At 39.8% G+C, this 27,465-nt stretch overlaps 1 protein-coding gene across 3 annotated transcripts in view; it reads left to right on the top strand.

Moving 5' to 3' along the window:
* Positions 1–27,465, top strand: part of SPEF2 (sperm flagellar 2) — a 202,328-nt gene that overhangs the window by 98,926 nt on the left and 75,937 nt on the right. For 2 of the 3 annotated variants that reach the window (XM_061393749.1, XM_061393747.1), the window contains 5 exons: positions 2,400–2,474; positions 12,613–12,761; positions 19,107–19,234; positions 19,318–19,456; positions 22,959–23,096. In XM_061393749.1, coding sequence (XP_061249733.1) covers positions 2,400–2,474; positions 12,613–12,761; positions 19,107–19,234; positions 19,318–19,456; positions 22,959–23,096 — 629 coding nt within the window. The remainder of the gene's footprint in view (positions 1–2,399; positions 2,475–12,612; positions 12,762–19,106; positions 19,235–19,317; positions 19,457–22,958; positions 23,097–27,465) is intronic. The other variant, XM_061393748.1, reaches the window with a different exon arrangement.

Raw genomic sequence — 27,465 nt, 5'->3', positions numbered from 1 at the left:
CGTACTGCAGTCCATGGAGTCCCAAAGAGTCGGACATGTCTGAGCGACTGGACTGAACTGAACTGACAGTTCTACACTGTATATGGGTTTGTTGACCTGAAATGAATAGAGTGTCAGATATTTCTCCAGTGAAGGTGGGTTTATTCAGAATTAGCAGGGAATGATAATGCAGGGTCTGCAACTATGGCAAGCCCTATATAAGTCCTCATATGACTAGGGAAGGAGAATGCTTCTATAGAGGGAAAAGGAAGTTGGAAGGTCCATAGTACCCCATGAGTCAATGGCTTTTCATTGGCTGAATCCGTGTCAGGAAAGAAGAGGAATCTTTCTTCCTCCTGTTGGGTAATACTATCCTCTTAGGGCCAAAGATCTCCCCCTTTTGGTTTCTCAACTCTGTTTAATTGTGATTTCTATTTATTAATTTTTTACAGTTCTGAATTTTTTATCTTCTTCAAGTACACTTGAGATTAAATTTTTAACACTTGACAATTTTGTTCCATTAAAGGGTTTATTATCAAGTCCACCACCAAATGTCAGAATGTAATTTAAAACTAAAGTTCTGAGTGTGACAAAGCATGGTAGTGCTATCCATGCTGCTAAGAGTATATTTGGAGATTTCAGAATACATTTTGGAAATAAGTTTTTCAAAGAGGCAGAATTCATGCTACTCCCAGAAGAAACTAGACTTGCTCACAATATTTTGTAAGTTCAGCATCTCAGGTGTCCCTATTTTCACCCCCTTTTCTATTGCCTTCTGCTAAAGTTTGGAGCTAAAATGTTGGTTACCCAGAGTATTGTTATTAAAGGTACTAAGAGGTTATCTAGGCTTTTTTTTATTAACCTTACCTCTAAAAAAAAAAAATTCAAACCTTTGTATTTATTTATTTATGAATGAGTTTGGTGTTTAACTATTTAACTATTTGGATGTTTAAAAGTCCTTTTATAGAGATTAACAAAAGAGGTTGTCTTATTTCTATGGAATCTTGTTTTTGGAGGTGAGATATTTAAACATAAGTGATATGTTATGCATTTACACATTCTTATAACTGTCACTTCTAAATACAAAGAATAGGTCAGACAAACTCTATCACAGACATTTAAATTGCCCCATATGTGCATCCTTATGACAAGGGGGACAAACTGTAACGTAGGGCAAACGGAGAAAGATGACTGAACCTGTTTGGTGAATTATGTGGGATGTAGTGATTTTTTCAAAGACCAAATTATTATTTGGGAAATCTCATTGACCTCCAGGTCATCAGTTTCCCATTTCCCCCTTTCCAGCATGTCTTTTAATTAGATTCCAGGCAATCCAATGTATATATTCCCAAACAATCCTTTGTATTACAAGTTACAGTCAAGGCACAATGGAAGGTGAAAGTCACAGGCAACCAAGTATGAGGTCAAGAATGTGCCATATCAAAACAATGGTTTATTTAACTCTCCTTCAAAGTGTTTTGGCATCATTCTTATTATAGATCCAGTCATCTTGTTGTATAACAATCATTTCAGTGAACTATCTCCAAATACTAATAGAGCCATCTGCTTCCAATGTACTTGTGACTAACTTTTAAAACTCTGCATGTATGTTGCATTAAAGAGTTTATAATCAAACTCACTGACAAACCTAGACAGTGTGTTAAAAAGCAAAGACATCACTTTGCTGACAAAAGTCTGTATGGTTAAGTCTATAGTCTTTCCAGTGGTCACATACTGTTGTGAGAGGTGGACCATAAAGAAGACAGAGCACCGAAGAATTGATGCTTTTGAACTGTGGTGCTGGACAAGACTGTTGAGAGTCCCTTGAACAGCAAGGAGATCAAACCAGTCAATCTTAAAGGAAATCAACCCTGAATACTCATTGGAAGGATTGATGCTGAAGTTGAAGCTCCAATACTTTGGCCACCTGATGGCAAGAGCTGATTCATTGGAAAACACCCTGATGCTGGGAAAGATTGAAGGCAGAAGGAGAAGAGGGTGACAGAGGATGAGATGGTTGTATGACATCACCAACAGAATGAACATGAATTTGGACAAACTCTGGGAAATGGTGAGGGATGGGGAAGCCTGCCGTGCTGCAGTCCATGTCTGACAAAAGAGTCAGACATGACTTAGCAACTGAACAACAACAATCAAATTCACTACCAAATGCTGATGTTAAACTTAGGACTCAACTTCTCAATGTCACAAAATAGAATAGTCCTATTAGTGTTGTCATTCAAGAATTTTCAATCCATAGTCTAACTTCAGATTAATTTTAACTCACAGTAAAGGTCTTAGCCATTTTAGGCAGTTCACAAATATAGCTGTTTTGAGAAATCACATTTGACTGCTTACAAATCATAAACCAGCTATCAGAAAAAATCACAAATGATATTTATGTGTTAAATTTTGTTTAGAACCCCCGCATGGTAATCGAGAACCTCTTCAGGAAGGAAAAGGGAAGAAAAGTGAAACTTCACTCAAAAGAAAAGGTACAGATTAAGATAAATATGATTAAATAGAATTCTGCATTTTATAACTCTCAGTGAAAATAGTGATATTTATGTAGTAATGTACATTGGGCCCTTCTTTCAGGCATTTGTAAATCATAAACTCTTGCCAAAGAAAACCTCAGTCTTTCTGTAGCCTGGCTCAGCAAAGGTCCTGCTGAGGAAAGTGATGCTTGTGAGGAATAATTTAGAGAATATGCAAGAGTACTGGAGTTGGGTGCCATTGCCTTCTCTGATATCTAAGATACAGAATATTCAATCATCATAGATATTATAAGTGTTATCCTTGGGCTAAATTATGCCATCAGAAAACTACATGCTGAACCATATTTTCTTGGAAAGCTTCCATGAAATTGCTTTCACTGATAAGTTCTTTGATTAAAGTCCTCAACACAACAGCAGTGGAGATGAAACTTTCATTATACTAATAATAACCTGGTATTTCATTTTCTGAAGGGATAGTATGCCCATTACATCATTCAGTGGCCTCTGTGTAAAATCCTAGGTGGGAAATTTCATTCAGAAGAAAGGGACTGAAATTTTTTTCTTCCTCTACATGGCTAAATAATTAGTACCTCTAAATGATAGCACTGCCTTTTCTATATTGGCTGTCTAGAAATTCAGAACCAACTTAGCATCTAAGATTTTAGTTTCTAAGCAAGGACCTATATCCTGGAGTCTGCTTTCTAATTCCTCTCCCTGCTTTGACCTCCTAATTTAGGTTGTATTTTTCCTGATCTAGTTTCATTTATTTTCTATCTTAACTGTTTCTGTGAAATAAGGGGGATACAATTTTGTAAATAATTGATAGTTGGCAGAAGAAATGCCAGGCTCTTAAAAGCATATTTAGTTGCATTGTATGTTGAAGCCACTGGGCTTCCCAGGTGGCTTAGTGATAAAGAATCCTCCTGCCAACACAGGAGACACAGGTTTGATCCCTGGGTTGGGACGATCCTGTGGAAAAGAAAATGGCAACCCACTCCAGTATTCTTGCCTGGGAAATCCTAAGAGAAGATTGGTGGACTACAGTCCGTGTTGTTGCAAAAGAGTCAATTGTGACTTAGAGACTAAACAACAATAGTGTTGAAGCTGCTACATGCGTGTCTGCTCAGTCTTTAAGTTGTGTCTGACTCTTTGCAACTCCATGGTCTATAACCCAACAGGCTTCTTTGTCCATGGAATTTCTCAGGCAAAACCACTGGAGGGAGTTACCATTTTCTTCTTCAGGGAATCTTCTCAGCCTAGGGATCGAACCCACATCTCCTGCATTGGCAGGTGAATTCTTTACCACTGAGCCACCAGAAAAGCCCTGGAGCTGCTACAGCAACAAATCAAAGATTGGAATGCAGTTATGGACACACCCAGTTGACTTCTGCGGAGTACATGCTCAGGGGGTTGTCATGATGTACCACTGCTTACTTTTTCATTAGAGATTGCCAATGCAATAGCAGCCCAAGAATGTACAATGTTCACAAAATGATGGCTTAAAAGGATCTCTATTTTGGCATTCAAAAATGCATATCCATGATTCTCAAAGCATCTCACCCTTTTCTGATTATATAACCTGATAGGTTTATGTAACTAGTCATTGTGAGTCAACATTGGTGAGATTAAAAATTTAGCTAGAGTTTTGGCTATAATTTATATGCTTTCTCTCACCTGTTTACAAATAGAAGAATAGTTTCCACATTTACATTATGAATCCCTTACTTTCTCATTGTGATCAGCAAAAGCAAATGAAGGATCTGCACAGAATCATCAAAAATAGAAATCAAATATACTTATGCATTGTTGTGGTTTTTCAGTCGCTCAGTCATGTCCAACTTTTTGTGATCCCAAGGACTGCAGCACACGAGGCTTCCCTGTCCTTCACTACCTCCCAGGGTTTGCTCAAACTCATGTCCATTGAGTCAGTGATGCTATCTAACCATCTTATCCTCTGTCATCCCCTTCTCTTCCTGCCCTCATTCTTCGCCAGCATCAGGGTCTTTTCCAATGAGTGGGCTCTTCACACCAAGTGGCCAAAGTATTGGAGCCTCAGCTTCAGCATCAGTCCTTCCAATGAATATTCAGGGTCAATTTACTTTAGGATTGACTGGTTTGATCTCCTTGCAATCCAAGCGACTCTCAAGTGTCTTCTCCAGCACCACAATTTGAAAGCATAAATTTTTAGGTCGTCAGCCTTCCTGATGGTCCAACTCTCACATCCATACATGACTACTAGAAAAGCCATGGCTTTGACTATACAGACTTTTGTCAGCTGTTGGTGAAGTGATGTCTCTGCTCTTTAATATGCTGTCTAGGTTTGTCATAACTTTCCTTCCAAGGAGCAAGAATCTCTTAATTTCACGGCTGCAGTCACCATCGACAGGCATCTTGGAGCCCAAGAAAATAAAATCTGTCACTGTTTCCACTTTTTTCCTTCTATTTGCTATAAAGTGATAGGACCAGATGCCAGTATCCTAGTTTTTTAAATGTTGAGTTTTAAGCTAGCTTTTTCATTCTCCTCTTTCTCCCTCATCAAAATATTCTTTAGCTCCTCTTTGCTTTCTGCCATTAGAGTGGTATCATCTGCATATCTGAGGTTGTTGATAATTCTCCTGGCAATCTTGATTCTAGCTTGTAATTCATCCAGCCCAGAATTTCGCATGATGTACTCTGCATATAAGATAAATAAGCAGGGTGACATTATACAACCTTGACATACTTCTTTCCAAATTTTGAATCAATCCTTTGTTACATGTCTGGTTCTAACTGTTGCTTCTTGACCTGTATACAGGTTTCTCTGGAAACAGGTAAGGTGCTCCGGTTTTCAGATCCCTTTAATAATTTTCCACAGTTTGTTGTGATCCACACAGTCAAAGGCTTTAGTGTAGTCAATGAAGCAGTAGATGTTTTTTCTGGTATTTCTTTGTTTTCTCTATGATCTAACAAAAGTTGGCAATTGATCTCTGGTTCCTCTGCCTTTTCTAAACTCAGCTTGTACATCTGGAAGTTCTCTGTTCACATACTGCTAAAGCCTAGATTGAAGGATCTTGAGCATTACCTTGCTAGTGTGTGAGATGAGCACAACTGTACGGTAGCTTGAACATTCTTTGACATTGCTCTTTGGAATTAAAATGAAAACTTACCTTTTCCAGTCCTGTCCAAATCATTGTTAGACCTAATAATGCACATGCTTTGAGAGCATCTAGGTAAAAGTATACTCAAACAAACCATAAGCAAATACAACTTCACCCAGCAAAATATACATCCATTTAAATCATGCAGTTAGCTCAGTTTAAGTAAATTCAAGAACTCTTTTTTCTTTTATTTTACTAGTCTGTTTCTATTTCCATAAACATAGTTTCTACTGTATTGAATAATATTTGAAATAGATGAACTCTTGATCAAGATTTAGAAGTCTTTCTTCTACATAGAAGTACTGTTGTTTTGGCATGTATAACAGGATTTACTTCATTAAGAGGAAGTCTTAGTAATTTTAATTCTTTATATTTGGAACTAATACCTTTGGGAGCTGAATGCTATTAATTGGTTAACTGTTTACTTCAGAAGCTATTTGATACCAATTAATTATATTGAAAGCGTGGCTTGAGGAGCCACCTCCTTTTTCCTTCCTTCAAATTTATCCTTGTTTCCTGTCGTTGGCATCTTTAACTCATCTTTATTTTTCCCTGCGTATCAGATCAATCCCTACCCTTCTCCCTGCTACTCTTGACACTGAAATGCCATTTGCAATTGTATTTATGGTATTCTTAAAGAATTTATTATCTTCAACCATCTGCCATGGCCCTATTTTATTCCTTCATAAAATAAGGACTTATCTACTCTGTGACCTTACCTAGGAGGCATTACATAAGGGCTAATTGAAGAGTTTTCCTTAATCAACCAGTTTCAGAAAAATGCTGTGTTACACCAAATTAAAATATATTTACTCTCCACGGAGATAGATGATATAGATATGTATGTCCTGTGATCATCTATCTCTAAGGCAGTGGCAGGCACACTATGTAATATCTCAAAACATTGTGACTGCAGAACTCTCTCGGAGGAGTATCCTCTGGGACTAAAAAGTGAAAGTGTTGCTCAGTCATGTCTGCCTCTTTGAGACCCCATAGACTGTAGCCCACCAAGCTCCTTTGTCCAAAGGATTCTCCAGGCAAGAATACTGGAATGGGTTGCCATTTCCTTCTCCAGGGGATCTTCCCGACCCAGGGACTGAACCTGGGTCTCCGGTATTGCAGGCAGATTCTTTACCATCTGAGCCACCGGGGAAGCCCCCGTTGGGACTAGAGTTCTATAAATAAATGCTTGGAAATCTCGTCCTCTTTAGTTCTGTCGACCTGTATTAGTACTAATACATGTATTAGTACTGGGACTGTTCCAGTGCTAGCCTTCTGATTTAACTCATAGTTTAGGTGCTGCCAAGCCACTTAGCTGTAAATATTTTGTCAATGTTATAAACATTAATGACATTTCATTTTAAGGACATGTAAGAACAGAGGGAAAAAAAGATGAAAGTGAAATGGAATTGAAATCCCTAGATCATCTATTAACACCGTGGTTCTTTAAGTTCAGCCCTAGATCAGTAGCATCTGCATCACCTAGGAACTTTTTAGAAAAACAGATACTTGGTCCCACCCCAGACCTACTGAATATGAAACTCCTGGAGGGGCCAAGCAATTTGTATTTTAAAAAGCCCTCTAGGGAATTCTGGTGCTCACTAAAGTTGAAGAACTACCATGTTGATGCCAAAGACTGATTGCTCAATTTTAGCCATTGGAATATAAGAAACCTTCTGTTATTTCTAATGTATTATATATAATACGTCCTGGTTCCCAAAATGTTTAAGGTGGATTACAATTTTAAAAACAACATGTGTTTAACAATACTTTGACACAGAAGTAAAAAGCCCTAAGCTTTTCTAGGATTAATTTCTAAAATACTCTGTTTTAATGACCTTGGACCTTAAACAGGGAACAGTATGTGTTACTACATACAAAACCTTAATAGATTTTAGAATAAATGCAAAACATGTTAGGTTTTATCTGAAAGTTGATGCCACACATTAGAAAGTTGATGATCAATTTACAATCATGGTTCAGATGGCAAAATTCAACATTCTCCTTTTACAATATAATTCATAATAATAAAATAACAACAAACTACCTCTTGTAGAATGCCTACCATATGCCAGGCACTATGCAAGATCATTTTTATGTATAATCTCACTAAATCCTCATAACCACCTGTGAAGTAGCAATGATCATTTCCTTCAAAGATGAGGAAATTGAGAGTCAAAATAAATAAGGTAATATTTTGTTAGGAATCATTAATCTGAGAGAAGAGAAAGTCAGTCTCTTCACACTTTGGTGAATGCAATCTACACTCCATATTAACTCTCCACAGGGTCAGAACTTCCTTGGATTTTTCCTTAACACCATCATCTAATTTAAATGAATTAAATAATATTATCTATACTCTATTATCTAGCCTTTCAATGAATTGATTTCTCAGGCTGAACTTTTAATAGATTTTTCACTACAAGCAGAAAAATTAAATTGTAACAATTATAATGCAAATAGAACAGTCTTAAAATCAATTTATAAGTCAAGTAAATAGTATTAAAATGACAACTCTAAAACTTGCAGATTTCTAAATATCAAACTAATGAACACTTCTGAACATGAATTACTTCAATAAACAGTAAAGGCAATCAAATATGATAGTCAAATGCATGGACCCTGGAGTGGGCCTGCCTGGACTGAGATTCTAGCTCTGCCTGTTTACCATCTAAGTGGCATCCAAGTGACTAAGGACAGACAACTTGACCTTGGCTTGTCTCAGTTCCCTCGTGTGTAAAATGAGGTCATAAAAGTACTTCCCTGTGGCTATTGCAGGGAATAAGTAAATATACAAAAAAAAAACCAGGATCCAGCTCAGAGTACATGGGACTAAATAAATGTGGGATATAATTATTGATTCCAGATCAGGTTATCAAAGACATTGGGCAGAAAGGCGAATCCTTTGCAAAGTTGACTTAAGGAGTTCCCAGTGTTTATCACTGATTATAATTATACTAAAATCAGGTCCTATATGTGATCCCAAATAACCAGTCCTCATTACTTTATAGTAGTCTACATTTCACATCTCCAGCCCCACACAATATTCAGCAAATCTGGAAAACTCAGCAGTGGCCACAGGACCAGTGGTCAGTTTTCATTACAATCCCAAAGAAAGGCAATACCAAAGAATTTTTGAACTACCACACAGTTGCACTCATCCCACACACTAGCAAAGTAATGCTGAAAATTCTCCAAGCCAGGTTTCAACAGTATGTGAACCCTGAACTTCCAGATGTTCAAGCTGGATTTAGAGAAGGCAGAGGAACTAGAGATCAAATTGCCAACATCCGCTGGATCATTGAAAAAGCAAGAGAGTTACAGAAAAACATCTATTTCTGATTTATTGACTATGCCAAAGCATTTGACTGTGTGGAAAATTCTGAAAGAGATGGGAATACCAGACCACCTTAACTGCCTCCTGAGAAATCTGTATGCAGGTCAAGAAGCAACAGTTAGAACTGGACATGGAACAACAGACTGGTTGCAAATGGGGAAAGGAGTACGTCAAGGCTGAATATTGTCACCCTGCTTATTTAACCTATATGCAGAGTACATCATGAGAAATGCTGGGCTGGATGAAGCACAAAGTGGAATCAAGATTGCCAGGAGAATTATCAGTAACCTCAGATATGTGGATGACACCCTTCTTATGGCAGAAAGCGAAGAAGAACTAAAGAACCTCTTGATGAAAGTCAAAGAGGAGAGTGAAAAAGTTGGCTTAAAGCTCAACATGCAGAAAACTAAGATCATGGCGTCTGGTCCCATCACTTCATGGCAAATAGATGGGGAAACAGTGGAAACAGTGAGAGACTTTATTTTTGGGGGGACTCCAAAGTCACTGTACGTGGTAACTACGGCCATGAAATTAAAAGACGCTTGCTGCTTGGACGAAAAGCTATAACCAACCTAGACAGCCTATTAAAAAGCAGAGACATTACTTTGCCGACAAAGGTCCATCTAGTCAAGGCTATGGTTTTTCTAGTAGTCATGTGTGGATGTGAGAGTTGGACTACAAAGAAAACTAAGTGCCAAAGAATTGATGCTTTTGAACTGCGGTGTTGGAGAAGATTCTTGAGAGTCCCTTGGACTGCAAGGACACCCTACCAGTCCATCCTAAAGCAAATCAGTCCTGAATATTCATTGGAAGGATTGATGCCGAAGCTGAAACTCCAATACTTTGGCCACCTAATGCGAAGAACTGACTCATTGGAAAAGACCCTGATGCTGGGAAAGATTGGAGGCAGGAGGAGAAGGGGATGACAGGATGAGATGGTTGGATTGCATCACCAATGCAATGGACATGAGTTTGAGTAAGCTCCAGGAGTTGATGATGGACAGGGAAGCCTGGTGTGCTACAGTCCATGGGGTCTCAGAGTCAGACACGACTGAGCGACTAAACTGAACTGAACTGAGCTCCACACAGAGAAACAACATGAATTCTAGGACACCAAGGAGAGAAAACTCTTCCAAAATAGCTTCTCAGTAGTGATTTAGAGAATAAGCTGGTTCATGCCCCATATCTGGCTCCTTACCTAACACTGACACCCTTCTCTTCCTGGCCACGTTGCTTCAGAGCTAAAATTTTCATTTATCCAAGGCATCCTGAGTCTCTACTTCATTTGCCAATGTTTGCAGCCCAGGCAACTATTAGCACCATATGTTAACAACGAAATGTTTTCTTGCTGAAGCAAAAACAATAAGGAAGCTGTCACTGTTAACCAATCTTCTAGTTTCTACCCAGTGAGGTTCTTAATTAAATCTGATTCTACTAGGGCATGTTTTAAGACTGAAAGGTAATAAAAATGCCTTTCTTTTAAAGAAAAATCAGACTTTTTACATCTTATCCTCCTTCCTACAATCTTAATTCACTGAATAGTGCCAACTTAATGTAAAAGTGTTCCAGTTTTCTTAAATTCCTTTCTTCAATTGATGAAGTTTTTTTCTTACCTTTCCTGAGCTCCTAGTATGTTATTATCATTGCTCAAATCTGTTGCTCTGCTGTTTCAACTTCGACTATTTATTCACAGATAAAATCATTAAACAAATCCCATGTTCATGTTGTAAAATTTTGTTTTTCTTTTATACCTCATTTTATCTACTTGTTCTCACTCCATGGGCTTCTGCATGATACAGTTAGATTCTAATAACTGGACTAAAAACTGCTAAAATCTGCCTTTACCATGTGCTAAGAACAGATTACCCTTCAAACTTCTCATGCAAGAAGAATGGCTGCCCTGAGGACTCAATAATTCAACCTCCAATGAAAGCAAACATCTTAGAAATGGAAAACTTCACATGGTCACATGAGTAATACTTTAAAAGGACTGCCTTTTGTAAACTCGAGATGTTGATAGATTTTGTTCAAATGTGATATCTATTTTCACTCTCTATGCCAATAGATACATTTTAATTCATTCACATCTTTTCCTCTTAGCATTTTGATTGTTTAAAACAATTAGATAAAATTTAAACAAGATCAAAGCACAGTGGTTCAAAAATACTTCCTGGCTGTCGTAGTTTTCACTGAATGATCATGATATGTAAGAAAATAAGAAAAAGAAACTCATTCCAATCTCATAATTACAAAGTTATCCTTAGAAATTCTCCTTAGAAAAATTCATCTTAAAGTAGTAGTGTTATCACATATTTTACCAGAAACTCAGGTCAGAGAATTAAAAAATTACCATATAGAAACATTTCTCAAATTATGAACATTTTTGGTTATTACCTGAATAAAGATGTTCTTAAATTTTTCTAATTTAAAATAAAATCTAGATACAACTTTAAACTTGTAGATAGCAGTACTGTTTTTAGCACTGAACTGTCCACAGTACATAATTGACAATTTCTCCTCTACTTATAATCCATATATTTTTAACTATTATAAAAATGGAAGATGTATTTACTTTCCTAAACAGCATATCATTAAATAATATTCACTAAAGAAATATATTTTGGGGAAAGAAAGTGCTGCAAATTCTATAGGCATTTATAAACTGCATCTAAAATCTTAACAACATATCTGAAAGTAAGTGAAATTTAAACTGAATGAATTCCTAAATTATAACTTTGATCCTTTAAGGAAATATAGGTGCTTTCTGAGTTAAGGTAGTTTCTTCAGTCACAAGATCTTTCAGACCACATGGGTACCACTTCACTGGCCTGAATTCCCCCTTGATATTCTCAGATAGCGCATGCCCTTTCTGGATTCTGAGCTGAAATGAGGCCTCTCTTTCTGCTCCTCCAACCTCCTTTTCTTCCTCCTTCTCTTCCTTCCCCTCTCTTTCCCTTCTCACTCTTCCTCTCCTCTCTCCTTCCCTCCCCTCTCCCCACCACCTTATGCCTTAATTCAGCCAGGCTTTTGGCACAGAGGTTGCCTTCATCCATACAACCTGACTGTAGTAAGAAATATAGTTTCCCTGATTAGAAACCCTCTGTCTGATCCAGGGAATATGGAACTATTCAAGAGCTACAATACCTCTTCTCCTCCCCTGCACCCCTCATTGACTCCAGCCGACTCATAACAGCATCCTTTCTCCCGGCAATTTCTCCTGGGTTTCAGTAAACAAGAACACTGCTCCTGTTGTGACTACCCTCTTTCTTTTTCAGGGTGATAGTTCAATTTGCCAGTTTTTTGCAATAGTAAATTGCACTTTTCTCTGGAGTCTAAACTTTATAAAAACCATGTGTTCATTGTAGAAGCAAGGACAGAGATGAAAATGAAGTATCAAGTTGCTTTCCACAGCTAATTGGACAAGAGAAGTATAGTATTGCTTTAAAAAAAAAAAAAAAAACCTGCTGTTGGTATCATTGATACATTTAGGGGCTGTAGAGAATGAGATTTTTTGTTTTTGATTTGATAAATCTGCCCAAAGTTGCTTAAAGAGCAATTAATGAATTGCATGAAGCTCATGGCAATCATAAATTTAATCCTCCACCAGAATCTGTCCCCATCCATAGCCTTGAAATTTCATGATTTAATATACATGTTGAAGGTTCTCCTAGAGGAAAATCGCTAGGAGGGAAGATTCCACTCAAGAAATCACCTGCCGAGTCTACAGATGTTTCACCGGTCCCAGTAGTGCCAGCCCCATCGAAGCCCGGATCAGAAGAGTGGGTGTATGTAAATGAACCAATTCCTGAGGTATGGCAGTTTAGACTCAAACTAGTAGAATTTCTTCTTTCTCCTCTTTATGGTAAGATTCACATTGCACCATCCAAAAGGCCTTTCTTGGCTGATAATATATGTATTTATCAAAAAAGCAGAGATGATCATTTGAGAATACTCATTGAACCACATTTCATGTTTTTCTCTGCACCCTCAAGTTTCTGAGTCATGCTTTGAGCGGCTGGTGAGTGATGCAATCAGGAGAGTAAATGGTCTCTGTGAGGACCAATTTTCTCCCCAAGGAGGAGCAGAGATGCAATTTTCTGGAAAGACAGCTTCCCCAGAACACAGACCCAGAAAATTACAGCCCTCCAACCCAGCTCTCATACCCACATCATAAGGCTTTCATATGAAGTTTAACCCCTGAATTTTCAGAAATAGAAGGAAAATTTTGAAGCTAACTCAACTCATAAATGAGTAGGGAGCTACCTGGCCTGACCTCCTTAATAAATCCGGCAAGGGGATGTCCAGCTGAGCCCTGAAGCTTAAATTGGTTCTTCATTCTCTGACAGCTGCAAGGCCCAGTTGTCACCTTGGCAACTTTACTGGAGTATAGTTGTTATGCAATGCTATATTGTTTTCTGCTGTATAGAAAAGTGAATCAGCTATGTGTTTACATATATCCCCTCTTTTGGGGATTTCCTTTCCATACAGAACACTGAGTAGATGGGCTGCTTAAATAGATAAGTCATCTTAGGAAAATTACACAGAATGGCCTTTCTTTTAAGACTTTTTGAACAACTTAGTCCCTGTCTTCTTTATTTCAGTCCTCCATGGTTTTCGACTCTTATGAGCTCTCAGCCCTGACGATCTATGCCAGATACTTGAGACCCAGCCATGAGTTGCAGTTATTATTGAGCATTCCTAGGGAAACATCTTCTTTATCTCCCCAATTAAATGATAAACCCTTTGGAGGAGGGTAGAAGGATGTAAAATAATTCACTGCATTCAATACAGAGTCAAATACAGTGACAACTGTGTTAGAGATTCTTTATAGAGCTCTGAAGAGTTAATTAATTAGCATTGACGGGGAGATTAGAACAGGAAATATTAGAAGATTAAAACTTTATATGATATTAATATAGATGTGTATAATTAATATCACTCAGCCAAATAGTAGCTACTTTGAAAACTAAATATATTCAAAAACTGTCATAGCAGCAGTATACAGAAGTGGTTGATGGGACGGAGATAAAATTAAAATGATATTATTGGGCGGGAGTTGGACAGTGAGAGACAAAAATAGTGAAATCTAATCCTTAACTCCAAACCCTGATGCCCTTGAGAGAAATAAATTCATAGAGGACAAGAGGGAACTAAAAGGAGTACAAAATAAACATTTACATTGAGATAAGATGCAAGCTTCCCTTGTATGAGATCTTCTAGTCAGGATCCTGGCAGAAAGCAGATGATGATTTAAAGGCAGCTGAACAAAGGCTGATTTATATTTATATTTATATTTATATATATATATATATATATAAAGAGTCGGATATGATTGAAGCAACATAGCACTTACATATATATATAAGTGCTATGTCATGCTATGCACTTCAATCATAAGTGCTATGTCACTGCAATCATATCTGACTCTTTCATGACCTTATGGGTTGCTGCCCACCAGGCTCCTCTGTCCATGGAATTTTCCAAACAAGACTACTGGAGTGGCTTGCCATGCCCTACTCCAGGGGATCTTCCTGACCCAAGGATCGAACCCTCATTGCCTGTATCACAGGTGGATTTTTTACCCATTGAGCCACCAGAAAGCCCATATATATGTTTGTGTGTGTATGTATATATATATATATATATATGGATGTGTGTGTGTGTGTGTGTGTATGAAAGAAAAAGTGAAAGTCATGTATGACTCTTTGCAACCCCATGGACTATACAGTCCATGGAATTCTGCAGGCCAGAATACTGGAGTGGGTAGCCATTCCCTTCTCCAGGGGATCTTCCCAAACCAAGGATCGAACCCAGGTCTCCCACAATGCAGGCAAATTCTTTACCAGTTGAGCCACCAGAGAAGCCCAAGAATTCTGGAGTACCCTGTCCCTTCTTCAGGGAAGCCCAAGAATTCTGGAGTACCTTGTCCCTTCTTCAGGACATCTTCCTGACCCAGGAATCGAACTGGGGTTTCCTGCATTGCAGATGGATTCTTTATCAACTGAGCTACCAGGGAAGCTCATGTGTGTGTGTGTGTGTGTGTGTGTGTGTAGTCAATAAATAAGGAAATCTACAAGAGTTAGATTGTTACCCCCAATGGGAGCTATTATCGCTCCTGGGCCTGAGAAGGTGAGGACAGGGAGCACAGGTGAAGACCTCAAGAAGACCTGTGCACAGAGAGAACCACCTGCCAGGGCTGTGGCCTTCCCAGAGGATGCAGCCCCCTGCAGCGACCAGCAGAGAGGAGCAGGGAAACACTTAACCAGACCTCATGTCCTTTCTGTTTTCGTAGTCCCTGCCTGGGAGGAGGAAGGCAAGGGAGGAAGGTAAGGGAGGTTCCTGAAGTAATTTACGTGAGTTGGCCTCCCAGGGCACCAAGCAGGGTGAAGCGTGAAGGATGGGGAGTCAGTCTGTAGGGACGACAGAAGGATATACAGCCCAGACCTCTAGTTACCTAAGTGACACCATGGAGAGTACTCCTTTTGCTGTGACCAGAAGTAGCCTAGAACCTGGAAACAAAGCAGGCCACATGCTCTCCTCTGCTCCTTTTCCATTCTAAGCTTCTCACATGTGAGCTGCAGAGCTTACCTGCAAACAGAGAAGAAAGACAGATGCCCAGTTAAAAAATTTGAGTTTCATATAATCAATAAAATAGATATATATGTGCATAATCAATTATATATATATATATATATATATATATATATATATATATATATATGTTCTTCCTACACTTTATCAGGTAAACCTAGTTCCAGGCCTTCCAGGGACCCCAGATGTACTTCAATAGGCATGTGGAAAGACACAGAGATAGTTATTGCTTCCACATCTGGCTCTTGCAGGGGGAGGCAGCAACCAAGTTCGAGGGAAACCTGGGTCCTTCCCCCTTTGCCAGACACAAGGAAGGTGTGGAGAAAACCAAGGAGGCAGTGGAGTGAGGGGTCTTTGTTTTCTAGCTTCTCAAGCTTGGGGGATACTTGCCTTGGCTACCCAATTTCCTATTATGCTTCAGTCAATGAAGAGAAGATTATTTAATTGGAAAGGACAGGTCTTAGCATCTAGTCACGGCACATAACCTCAAGTCCCTAGACCCAGAAAAATCACATCCCAGAGAATTAAAGAAACTACAGATAGACATTATCAATAACTCACAGAAATCCACAGAAGATACAGTATAATATGGAAGATCAGATGTGGACAAAGGCCTAAATATTTAATTAAAGGCAGATGAGATTTAATAGCATGTCTTCCCACATTGCAGGCAGATTCTTTATCGTCTGAGCCACAAGGAAAGCCCAAGACCAGTGATCCAAAGATTAATCCCTGACAAAATGTAAAAGAAAATTATTAAACATATGCCTTCTGAGCATCTATAACATACAAAATAACCACACAAAGCTCAGATAGGTTCACTAAGCCTGAGTCCTGCTGAACTGGCCCTTTCCTTTTCTCTGATAGCAAGGTTGGGTTGGTGGGTCAGGGAAGGATCATAAACATAGTATATTTTGAATTCAAAATAGTATTTGACAATTTCTTATGAAGTTTTTGTAGATAAATGAGAGCAGTGAGCAGGATATTAGTTCAATGAGGTCCATTCCTGGGTGGTAACTCTCCACGCACTGAGTGTTAATGTCTTGAAGTCACTAGGAGGGAGTTTTGGTGTGTGCATGCGTGGGTGCATGCTCAGTCATGTCCGACTCTTTTGTGACCCTATGGACTATAGCCTGCCGGGCTCCTCTGTCCATGGGATTTTCCAGGCAAGAATACTGGAGTGGGATGCCATTTCTTCCTCCAGGGGATCTTCCCGACCCAGAGATAGAACCCACATCTCCTGTATCGGTAGGTGGATTCTTTACCCCTGAGTCACCTGGGAATTCTGAGGTTTAGTAGTGGACTTATGTAAAATGGTCTTAAGCACCACTCTGGATACCATATCTTTTAAGAGAGATTATTTTTACAAAACTGGAAACCAGAAGGGAATCTATGTAGGAGAAAGGTGTTAAAATGATATGAGAGAAGCATTGAAAGAACTGTAAATGTTTAATTTAGATAAATGAAATACTAAGGTATGGTTGAACACAGAATCATACATGGAGGGAGAGATTAATCAGAAGTTTGAGTTGAACACACACACACTATTATATATAAGATAGATAACCATAAAGGGCCTACTGTGTAGCACAGGGAACTCTACTCAATATTCTGTGATAACCTATTTGAAAAAAGAATCTAAAAAAGAATGAAGATACATATACATATAACTGAATCACTTTGCTGTACATGTGAAACTAACACAATATTGTAAATCAGCTATACTCCAATAAAATATTGAAAGTGTTAGTCGCTCAATCATGTCTGACTCTGCAACTCCATGGACTGTACCCCTCCAGGCTTCTCTGCCCATGGGATTCTCCAGGCAAGAATCCTGGAGTGGGTAGCCATCCCCAAGATCTCCAGGGGATCTTCCTGACCGAGAAGTTGTACCCCGGTCTCCTGCATTACATGCAGATTCTTTGCCGCCTGAGCCACCAGGAAAGCCCCAATAAAATATTAATAAAATTAAATTAAATAGAACTAGATTGAGCCATCCAGGCTCTTAAAAATTTAACTGATGATAAATTGGGTTTAATTAAGTCTACTCAATTATCAACGTTTGTTAAGTACCTGTTATTTGCAAATGCTCTATCAGATGCCAGGAATACAAAATTAAGCAAGTTTCATCCTGAATGAAGCCTACATCTCCCCTCTCACATCTTTAAATATTTAACAGGCTGTCACAGGGAAGACAGTATGAATGCAGCCTGTCCTCTGAAAGGCACAGCTAGGGCTTATAAGTAGAAACTACAGAAAGGCGAATAATACAGGAAGAACTTTCCACCAGCACAAGTGTGACCCTGGAGGGGGGTTGCTTTGAAATCAATCAGGTCCACAGGAAGACTGGATAATCTATCCCTGGATCTCTTGTCATCTCTCAGTTGGAGAGGAAATTAGCCCAAATGACCTCCAAGGCCCATGTGTGTGTTCCCTGACTAACAAATGCACAGCCAATAAGGGAATAACTACTATACAAAGTTTGTATTAAATATAATAAATATCTTCAATTTTATTTCTTGTTTCATTATCTCTTGGTTTTGATGGTTGATTTGCCTCATTAAAGATAACATAAAAGAAACTTTATGAGTTTCATGGTGCACTTTAAAGCAAATGTGAAACCTCAAGGGGGAATTCAGAGGTATAACTTACCAATCATTGTGACATGAGTCCATAGATGTTCTCCAACTTAGGCAAGATAAGATGTCTGTGATCATTCAATCCATTCATTCGATAAATATTTCTTGAGCACCTAACATGCCCCAGATGCTGTGCTAATTATAGGAAAAACTGTTCAGCAGTGAGTAAGATAACCATTCTTCCTGGTTTTATGAGATTGCCATTTTAGAGGTGAATATAGACAAATAACATAAGCAGTTACAACTAATGCCATCAGTGCTCTAAAGGGAGAAGTACAGGGTGCTCAAGTGGGACATCTGAACTTCAGGGGATGAAGGATGACCCTATACACTTGTGGGTTTGGGGAAGGATTTCTGGAAACAAACATGTCTGAGCTGAGACATGAAGAATGGTTTGAAATAGGAATTAACTGGGGGAGGAGCTAGAAGTTGCACAGGGATCATTTAAGTAGCCACAGTTGCATCTTTTAAAAAATATTTATTTATTTGTTTTTTTTAATTGTTTACAGAGTTTTTATTTTTTTTATTATTTTTTTAAATTTTATTTTATTTTTAAACTTTACATAATTGTATTTGTTTTGCCAAATATCAAAATGAATCCATCACAGGTATACATGTGCTCCCCATCCTGAACCCTCCTCCCTCCTCCCTCCCCATACCATCCCTCTGGGTCGTCCCAGTGCACTATTTATTTGACTGTGCTGGCTCTCAGTTGCTGCATGCTGGATCTTTTAGTTACCACATGTGAAATCTAGGTCCCTGACCAGGGATCAAACCCAGGTTCCCTGCATTGGGAGTGTGGACCACCAGGGAAGTCCCAGTGCAGTTGCATCTTGATCTCCCACTTAGTAGTGCCCTTTGGCTCAATTGCACAGAAGCATTTTGCCCTTTGAAATTATGATTTTTATGCTTTGTCATTTAACAGGAAATACCATCATTTTTAGTACCATACTGGAAACTGATAGAAAATTCCTATATAAATTCCATCAAAACAGTACTCAGGCAGTTGAGAGAAGGCCAGCATGCCGTACTTGCTTACTTATATGATATTAGGTAAGTAAAGTTCCCACCGTTCCAGTCATGTAGTTTACAGCGAGGACATGTAAGCTCTGTCTCCTTCCCCCAATGCCTTACAGAACAGGCTTCCAGCAGTTTCTGAGGCGTCCAGACCACAAGCAAGACTTCGTGTCTCAGTGGCAGGCGGATTTCAACTCCCTTCCTGACGACCTGTGGGATGATGAGGAAACAAAGGCTGAGCTGCACCAAAGAGTGAATGTAAGGGAATCTGTGACTCACGGGGCCCAGGTCTCCACACTCTCAAACCTCCCGCTGCAAAAGCCTCATTTATCCCCTCCTTATTTTCATGAGGTGTGACGATGAGGAGGGAAATGGTTTGAACATCAACCTGCTGACTTTCAAGAGCAATGGCTCTTCAGCACTTTGAGTTCAGAGTGAGAATCCAATGGTCCATGCTTCTGGAAGGAGGAGTCAAGGCCAGGGATCTAAGATCATTCCAGCCTCTATTTATTTTGTACGCTCTTAAGCACTTTGTCAGGTCATGTAAGCATGTGAATGTATGGTATTAACACCAAGTCTGGTATTAAGTATGTGCCTGTCTTGGAGGCAATTAAATCGTTGGTTGATGTCAATGAGAAGGGGAATGAAGGAACATTCCAGAAAGCCTGAAGTGTTGCCTCTATTGAATAGATCCCTTTAGGGAAGCTACCAATCTTATACATTTTTGTATCTCCAGCAAGCACAGTGCCTGGTACTTGGTCGACAGGCAGATTTTCATAAATTCATAAATGGAGTATACATTTAAGTATGTATGTATATATATTACCCTGATGCTTTAGAAAAGATCCTCTGATGTGTAAGAAGCCTGATTTTGGTTTCTTACATTTCCTGTCTCTTGCCTTTTCCTGTCAGGGGAATTCTTTCCCTTGCCACAACTGAAGCCCACCAGGCTCCTCTGTCCATGGGCTTTCCCAGGCAAGAATACTGGAGTGGGTTGCCATTCCCTTCTCCAGAGGATCTTCCCAACCTAGGAATCAAACTGAGTCTCCTACATTGCAGGAAGATTCTTTACCATCTGGGCCACCAGGAAAAGCCCTAAATATAGGCTACTAGTGGTCAAATCTGATTATAGTCTCAATGTTTATTTGTACAATAACAACAACAAATTGCCAAGCTCTACCCCATGGCCCATGCATCTGCTCTGTTAATATTTATTGAACATCTACCAGGGCCTCAGCACTGTTCCAGGGGCTAGGGATTGAACAGTGGAAAAAAAGCCTGTGACGTCAGGATGTTTACATTCTGGGGGCCAGAATGCAAAGAATAAGCAATAAACACATACACGTACAGCGAGTATATCACTGGTAAGAGCTAGGTGAAGGACAAAGAGCTTGGAGGAAAAAACACTGATGTACTATTTGGTATCCAGTGATTGTATAAAGGCCCACTCTGAGAAGGTGATATTTGAGCACACTCAGGAAAGGAGAGAGTGAATGAGCCAGGCAGATCTGGGGAGGAAGAGTGTATTAGGCAGAGAGAAAAGCAAAGGCACTAGAGGAGGAGGATGCTTGGTGTGTTTAAGAGCCACTGGGAAACCAACTGGGGAGCCATTGAAGTTAAGTGAAGGCATGACGGTAACTTGGATGAGCAGGGTGCTGGTAGGTTCTATCAAGCAGGTATTGAATTAACAAATGCCCCAGTACTGAAGCACCTGTTCTTAATCCTAAAACATATCTGCCTTTTCCTGTTTCCTACTTATTCACAAAGCTGGCCCTCCTATCAACTCTTGCCCCAGATTAATAAGATGATTGCTAATAGAATGAGAAGGTTTGGGGACTTAAAATATCTTATGAGCATTTTCCCCCTAATTCCTGAAGTACTGTTTGTTTATTGTACACAAATTAGATACTTAAACAAAAATTTTAAATGACAAAACCATAATCCTATTTGCCAGTAGTTAACCTCTTTATTTGGGGTAACAGTCCTTGTTCTTGGCTTATTTCATTTCAATCCTGAGAAGTTAATGATGAGGCTCTGCTATCGTGTTATCCTCACCTTACCATTAGAAAACCAAACTACAGAGATAACAGTACTTGCTAAGACCTCCAAATGAGTCAGAAACAGAATGAGAGCTAGAAACAAGTCCCCTGCTTCCTCTGCTGTCTTTTTAAAAATGTATAAATGTGTGGGGAGTACAAGCCAGTCCTCACTGACTGTCCAACATAGCATTTGTGGAAAGACCCCAGAGACACCCAGATCAGCTCTAAATAATAGTGTATTCTTCTGCCATGAGCACACAGCTATAAAAATGGCATTGATCTTTTCATTTCACATGAAGCCCCCACAAGATAACAAACCAAAACGCTAAGTGTTCCATAAACACAGCATCACAGAAATAAAACTCTCTGTAGATACTGGAATAAAACTTCTTGCTCTTGAATTCCTGACTTCACCACGTTGAAACCATTGGCAAGTGATTTAATCACTCTGGGCATACAATTTCTCATCAGGAACTTCTCTCTTGGTTATTGTGGGGATGAATGAGGTAATCAATGTCAGGCACTAAACACAATGCCCAATGCACCGTTAACATTCAATAAATTATTAATGTTATGAAAACTGTCAAGTTTTATTGGGCTACATATATTTTATTAATGGGATTTTTATTAAACAGATGTTTTATTTTTATGAATTTCTATGATAGTGTTTATAATTGAGAAATTATTGTGTGCTGAATACTGTGCTAAGTGCTTTATGCAAGCTAAGTCACTTCAGTTGTATCCAACTCTTTGAGACTCCATGGGCTGTAGCCCTCCAGACTCCTCTGTCCATGGAATTCTCCAGGCAAGAATACTGGAGTTAGTTGCCATACCCTCCCCCAGGAATCTCCACAACCCAGGGATCAAAGTGATTTATAGGCTTAGGCTGACTATAGCACATCCAAAGGGTAAACAATATCCCCATTTCACAGGTCAAGTAACTGAGCCCTAATCTAGTGGTACATCTTACTCAAGCCCACAGGCTCATATCCTGACTCCACCACTTGCTCATAGGGTGACTTTAGGAAAAAAACCTCTCTGTGGCTGACTCAGATCCTCACCTGCAAAAGGAAGATAATAAGAGTACCTAAGTTTGTTGGGAGGCATTCATTGAGTCAATATAAGTTCACTGACTTCTATTCTGATGCAGTGACACACACAGAAAGGTATCATCACTATTGTTCCGGACCTAGTAAATGGCAGAGATGGGATCTTCAAAAGATTTTATTTTACTGCTAACTCTGTAGTACAAAGCTTATCTTCAGATTAAGTTCAAACACCATTTCTTGATGAATGACATGTTTCACCCATGATTCATTAACAAGCCTATGTATGTCCTTGGATTGCACAGAGCTGCAGATTTCTTCCATCAACAATACACCATTTCCTCCAAAATTCCCTGAGAGGTCTTTTTTCAACCAAAGAAGTCTTGTGAGGAAGGATTAGAATACAGAAACCATAGCCCCCCATGAAGAAAGTGAACTGCAGCGGGTTTGAATATGGGCACAGGGTATGCTGAGGGGGGTCTTAGAAAGTGAGGACCTGACAGAGTAGAAGCAAAATAAAGATTTGTTGAGCAAAAGGATAAAATACATGAATGCATTAGATCTAAATCTTCTTCAGGCACATTTTTAAGACAGGCAAAGGATTTTAGTTTCATTACACGGAGGTCATCCAAGCTGCGATTCTGAAGCCTCACAGCATTGCTTCTCTGTGTTCAGGATTTACGGGACCGCCTGTGGGACATTTGCGATGCCCGCAAGGAAGAAGCAGAGCAGGAGCGTCTGGACATCATTAACGAGAGCTGGTTGCAGGACTCGACGGGAATTGCCATGAACCATTTCTTCTCACTGATGCAGGTAAGAGTGGCTGGTCAGAATGACACAGACTCTGCCCTCTATGGCTACAGCCCTCCTATTAACCACCCTTCTGGGAATGTAAGGGGCCATTTGGAGCTCATTTCACTCAGAGCACCCAACCCAGGCTTGAGCCCCAACTTGCCAAGGAATTCAGCTGAAATAAACCATTTCAAGCAAACACCAGAACTGGGAACATCTCAAGCGACACCTCACCAGTTGTTTCCAGGTGGCCTGGAGCTGTGGAGGGGATAGCAGAGATGGTGTCTGTCCTGGGTCATTACCTCACCAGCCCCCCGCAGCAGATACCCGAAGCCTTGCCACAGAACATGGGCAGGATCAGTCTCAGCTGGCACTTGATTCCTGAAAAACATTTATGTTCAGATTGGCAACACAGACCATTCATCAGAACAACCTGATTAACTTGCTTTTGCATCCATTTAAATAATGAATCGTGCTGGACCAGCTAATGAGGCACACGTTGATTTCATCCCAAGAAATTAGTCAACAATAGGGGAGAGCTGCTAAGTCACTTCAGTCATGTCCAACTCTGTGCAACCCCATAGACAGCAGCCCACCAGGCTCCCCATCCCTGGGATTCTCCAGGCAAGAACACTGGACTGGGTTGCCATTTCCTTCTCCAGTGCATGAAAGTGAAAAGTGAAAGTGAAGTCGCTCAGTCGTGTCCGACCCTCAACGACCCCATGGACTTCAGCCTTCCAGGCTCCTCCATCCATGGGATTTTCCAGGCAAGAGTACTGGAGTGGGATGCCATTACCAAGTCTGGAGACCCAGCTCTCCCAAGAAGAAGGGCTGGAGTGTTTCTAAGAGCTGGAGCGGAGTGGGGTGTCATGGGCAACTTGTGTTTCTCGACTGGCCTCACTTAAAGGAAAAGTAAACTTTCTCCTCTCTTCTTGATGCAAGTAGTTTTACAGCTTGGAGCAGGATGTCTTCCTAAGTCAGGCTCCTCTCCTCCCAGAGGACAGGGACCTAGGGCTGCTTCTTTCACTTCATATGATGCCATCTCAAAGAGGTGGTTCCCAGGTCCTTGACAGAGACAGTTCTGGTTCCTAGAACCTGAGGAAAGATCTGAAGAGATTTACATCTCAAAGTGACAGAGAATAGGCTTACAAAGACAAGTTTCCTAAAGTAAATACTCTCAGACAAGGAAGATCAGGAGCCTGGAGTTAGGGAGAAACCTGTTTATAATCTGTTCACACTGAGGGGAATATGAAGGGTATCTTGGTAATCAAGCTGTGTCTACAGGAGTATTCTTTCCTAAGAAACAGCAGTGAGGATACAGTGGAAAAGGGTACCTTACAGGTCTTGAACTTGTTAGTTTACAGAAGTTATTTCCAGAAAAGAGGATAGTTAGCTGAGGCTCGCCAGAGCTGTGCACAGGAGGTGTTCAGTAAATCCTTGTTCAACAAGTGACTTTGAAGGCGAGGACTTCCAGCACTCCAAGAGACAATCATGGACCGCTGGAAGCAGAAACCTAAGAGACAGGAGCTGCCTCCCTGATTGCCGGCTCTGGGATGCAGGAGAGAGCCGCAAGACATGGGTTGTGCTGCATATGAAGGCGAGACACCCAGCAGCCTAAACCCGCTGGGGTGACGCCCCTGGGGCACCACTTTGAGTAAACGGACATTGAATGTTGGTAAAGGTGTGTCAAAAGCTTAGAGTAGAAATAACAGAAATCCAATAGTGAAGGGAAAGGGATTAGAGAATTTTTGTAAATCATTCCCAGAAGTCCAAGCAATTATGCACCTCTTGTGAAAATGGCATAACTCTTATACCCCACAATACCTGCCTTTCAGACTCTCCCTGAGATACAGAATCTACATCTAAAACCAACTAGAGGTGGGGGAAAAGAGGGTAAAGGAAAGGAGAGCAAATAAAGGCTAATATGTATTAAATTCTTAATCTGTATGTGCCAGATATGGTTCTAAGGATTCTTCCTGTGCAATACATTAAACCCTCACAGGAACCCTAGGCTGTACATTCTATCTTAATGCTCATTTCACAGAGGAGGAAACCGAGGCAAACATAGATGAAGTAATTTGACCAATGCCACACGCCAGTCAAGAGAGAACTGGGATTTGGACTCAGGGAGTCTAACTCCTGGGCCAGTACCTCTGACCACTGGTTTGTCATCAGTGTTTCCATAGTTAAAGGTTAGCCAATAGAACAGAAAAGGCCTTGTTCTGCATGGATTGACAGAATCCTATAAAAAGGGAAAAAACAAAGCTGTAAACTACAGAAGAGTAGTAGATTTCAGTTCAGTAAGTGAAAAAAGAGCCTAATGATTGGAACTGTCCATCAAATAACAGACTTTGCAGGCCCTTGAGCTGCTGGTCCAGGAGCCCATGAGCAGAATCTTGTGCATATTTGTGAAGGGGAGGAAAATCTTTGTGAAAGTTTTCAAGGGTTTATGGCTAGATAAGTGTTTCCCAAGGTGGATTCTGTAGAACACTACTCCTACAAGATGTTTCACAAAACAAGGACTTGAGTCAAAAGACTTTGGGAAGGGCTATGTACTCTACCATTCCTTCTTGCTGGGACATTAACAAAAATATTGACATATTATTATTATCAAGATGCTCTGCAATATAGAAACTCTTTGAGTGTGCCAACCCAGGATTTCTGAAACTGATGTTGCAAAGTTTTTCTTTGTTTTATCCCCAAAGTGGCGCTCATTAACAGTCTATAAGATAAGATTGACATGTCAAATAGATGGGGAAACAATGGAAACAATGAGAAACTTTATTTGGGGGCCGGGGGGCTCCAAAATCACTGCACATGGTAACTATGGCCATGAAACTAAAAGACACTTGCTGCTTTGAAGAAAAGCTATGACCAAACTAGACAGCCTATTAAAAAGCCGAGACATTACTTTGCTGACAAAGGTCTGTCTAGTCAAAGCTATGGTTTTTCCAGTAGTCATGTATGGATGTGAGAGTTGGACTATAAAGAAAGCTGAGTGCCAAAGAATTGATGCTTTTGAACTGTGGTGTTGGAGAAGACTCTTGAGAGTCCCTTGGACTGCAAGGACATCCAACCAGTCCATCCTAAAGGAAATCAGTCCTGAATATTCACTGGAAGGACTGGTGCTGAAACTGAAACTCCAGTACTTCAGCCACTTGTTTCGAAGAACTGACTCATTGGAAAAGACCCTGATGCTGGGAAAGATTGGAGGCAGGAGGAGAAGGGGATGACAGAGGATGAAATCGTTAAATGACATCACCAACTTGATGGACATGAGTTTGAGCAAGCTCCGGGAGTTGGTGATGGACACGGAAGCCTGGCTTGCTGCAGTACACAGGGTTGCAAAGAGTCGGACACAACTGAGCAACTAAACTGAATTGAAGACAAGGTTTGTACAAGACAAATTTTAGAAAATGCTATGCAAGATGATTTCTAAGTTCGCTTTCAAAACTGAGATTCTATGAAGACAGAAACAATGAGAAAGAATGATTTACTAGCTATCACAAGTGTGAAAATAATCTTAATTCTGCTTATATGGGTATTGTGGATGTACAATGGCATCTTATTCATAGTTAGCTGTATAATTAGTCAAATTATGTCCCCCCAAAATAAATTAATATTTTATATAAAATAATATAACAGGGTTAGTCTGAGGCATGGATACCAGCACTGTCTGAAATACCAATTATATAAAATAGGACCTACTAATCTTAATCATAACTAAAGAGGTCAGTTCTCTAAGTTACAGAGGAAATAATTTCCTGATTTCTAAATATATTTAACAAATAATGCTAATTTGGTAAGCATTATTAAACCATAATGCTTATAGTTTGATAACTAACAATTTGTATAGCCTCACAATACTTCAGTTCCCCAAATTTATTTGTCAATATCCAATTTGTACAAATTGGGTTTATTAATACATTTGCATGCCACACACTGGAAATGTGGTATCATGAAGATTCTCTTGAGTATCAGTTCAGTTCAGTTCAGTTGCTCAGTCATGTCCAACTCTTTGTGACTCTGTGGACTGCAGCATACCAGGTTTCCCTGTCCATCAACAAATCCTGGAGCTTGCTCAAACTCACGTCCATCGAGTCAGTGATGCCATCCAACCATCTCATTCTCTGTCATCCCCTTCTCCTCCTGCCTCCAATCTTTCCCAGCATCAGGGTCTTTTCCAATGAGTCAGTTCTTCGAAACAAGTGGCTGAAGTACTGGAGTTTCAGTTTCAGCACCAGTCCTTCCAATGAATATTCAGGACTGATTTCCTTTAGGATGGACTGGTTGGATGTCCTTGCAGTCCAAGGGACTCTCAAGAGTCTTCTCCAACACCACACATTATAAGCATCAATTCTTTGGCACTCAGCTTTCTTTATAGTCCAAT

This window comes from Bos javanicus, chromosome 20, assembly GCF_032452875.1.
Source record: "Bos javanicus breed banteng chromosome 20, ARS-OSU_banteng_1.0, whole genome shotgun sequence".
NCBI classification, from domain to species: domain Eukaryota; kingdom Metazoa; phylum Chordata; class Mammalia; order Artiodactyla; family Bovidae; genus Bos; species Bos javanicus.
The sequence above is the reverse complement of the archived record's forward strand: the minus strand, read 5'-3'. Positions and strand labels throughout refer to the sequence as shown.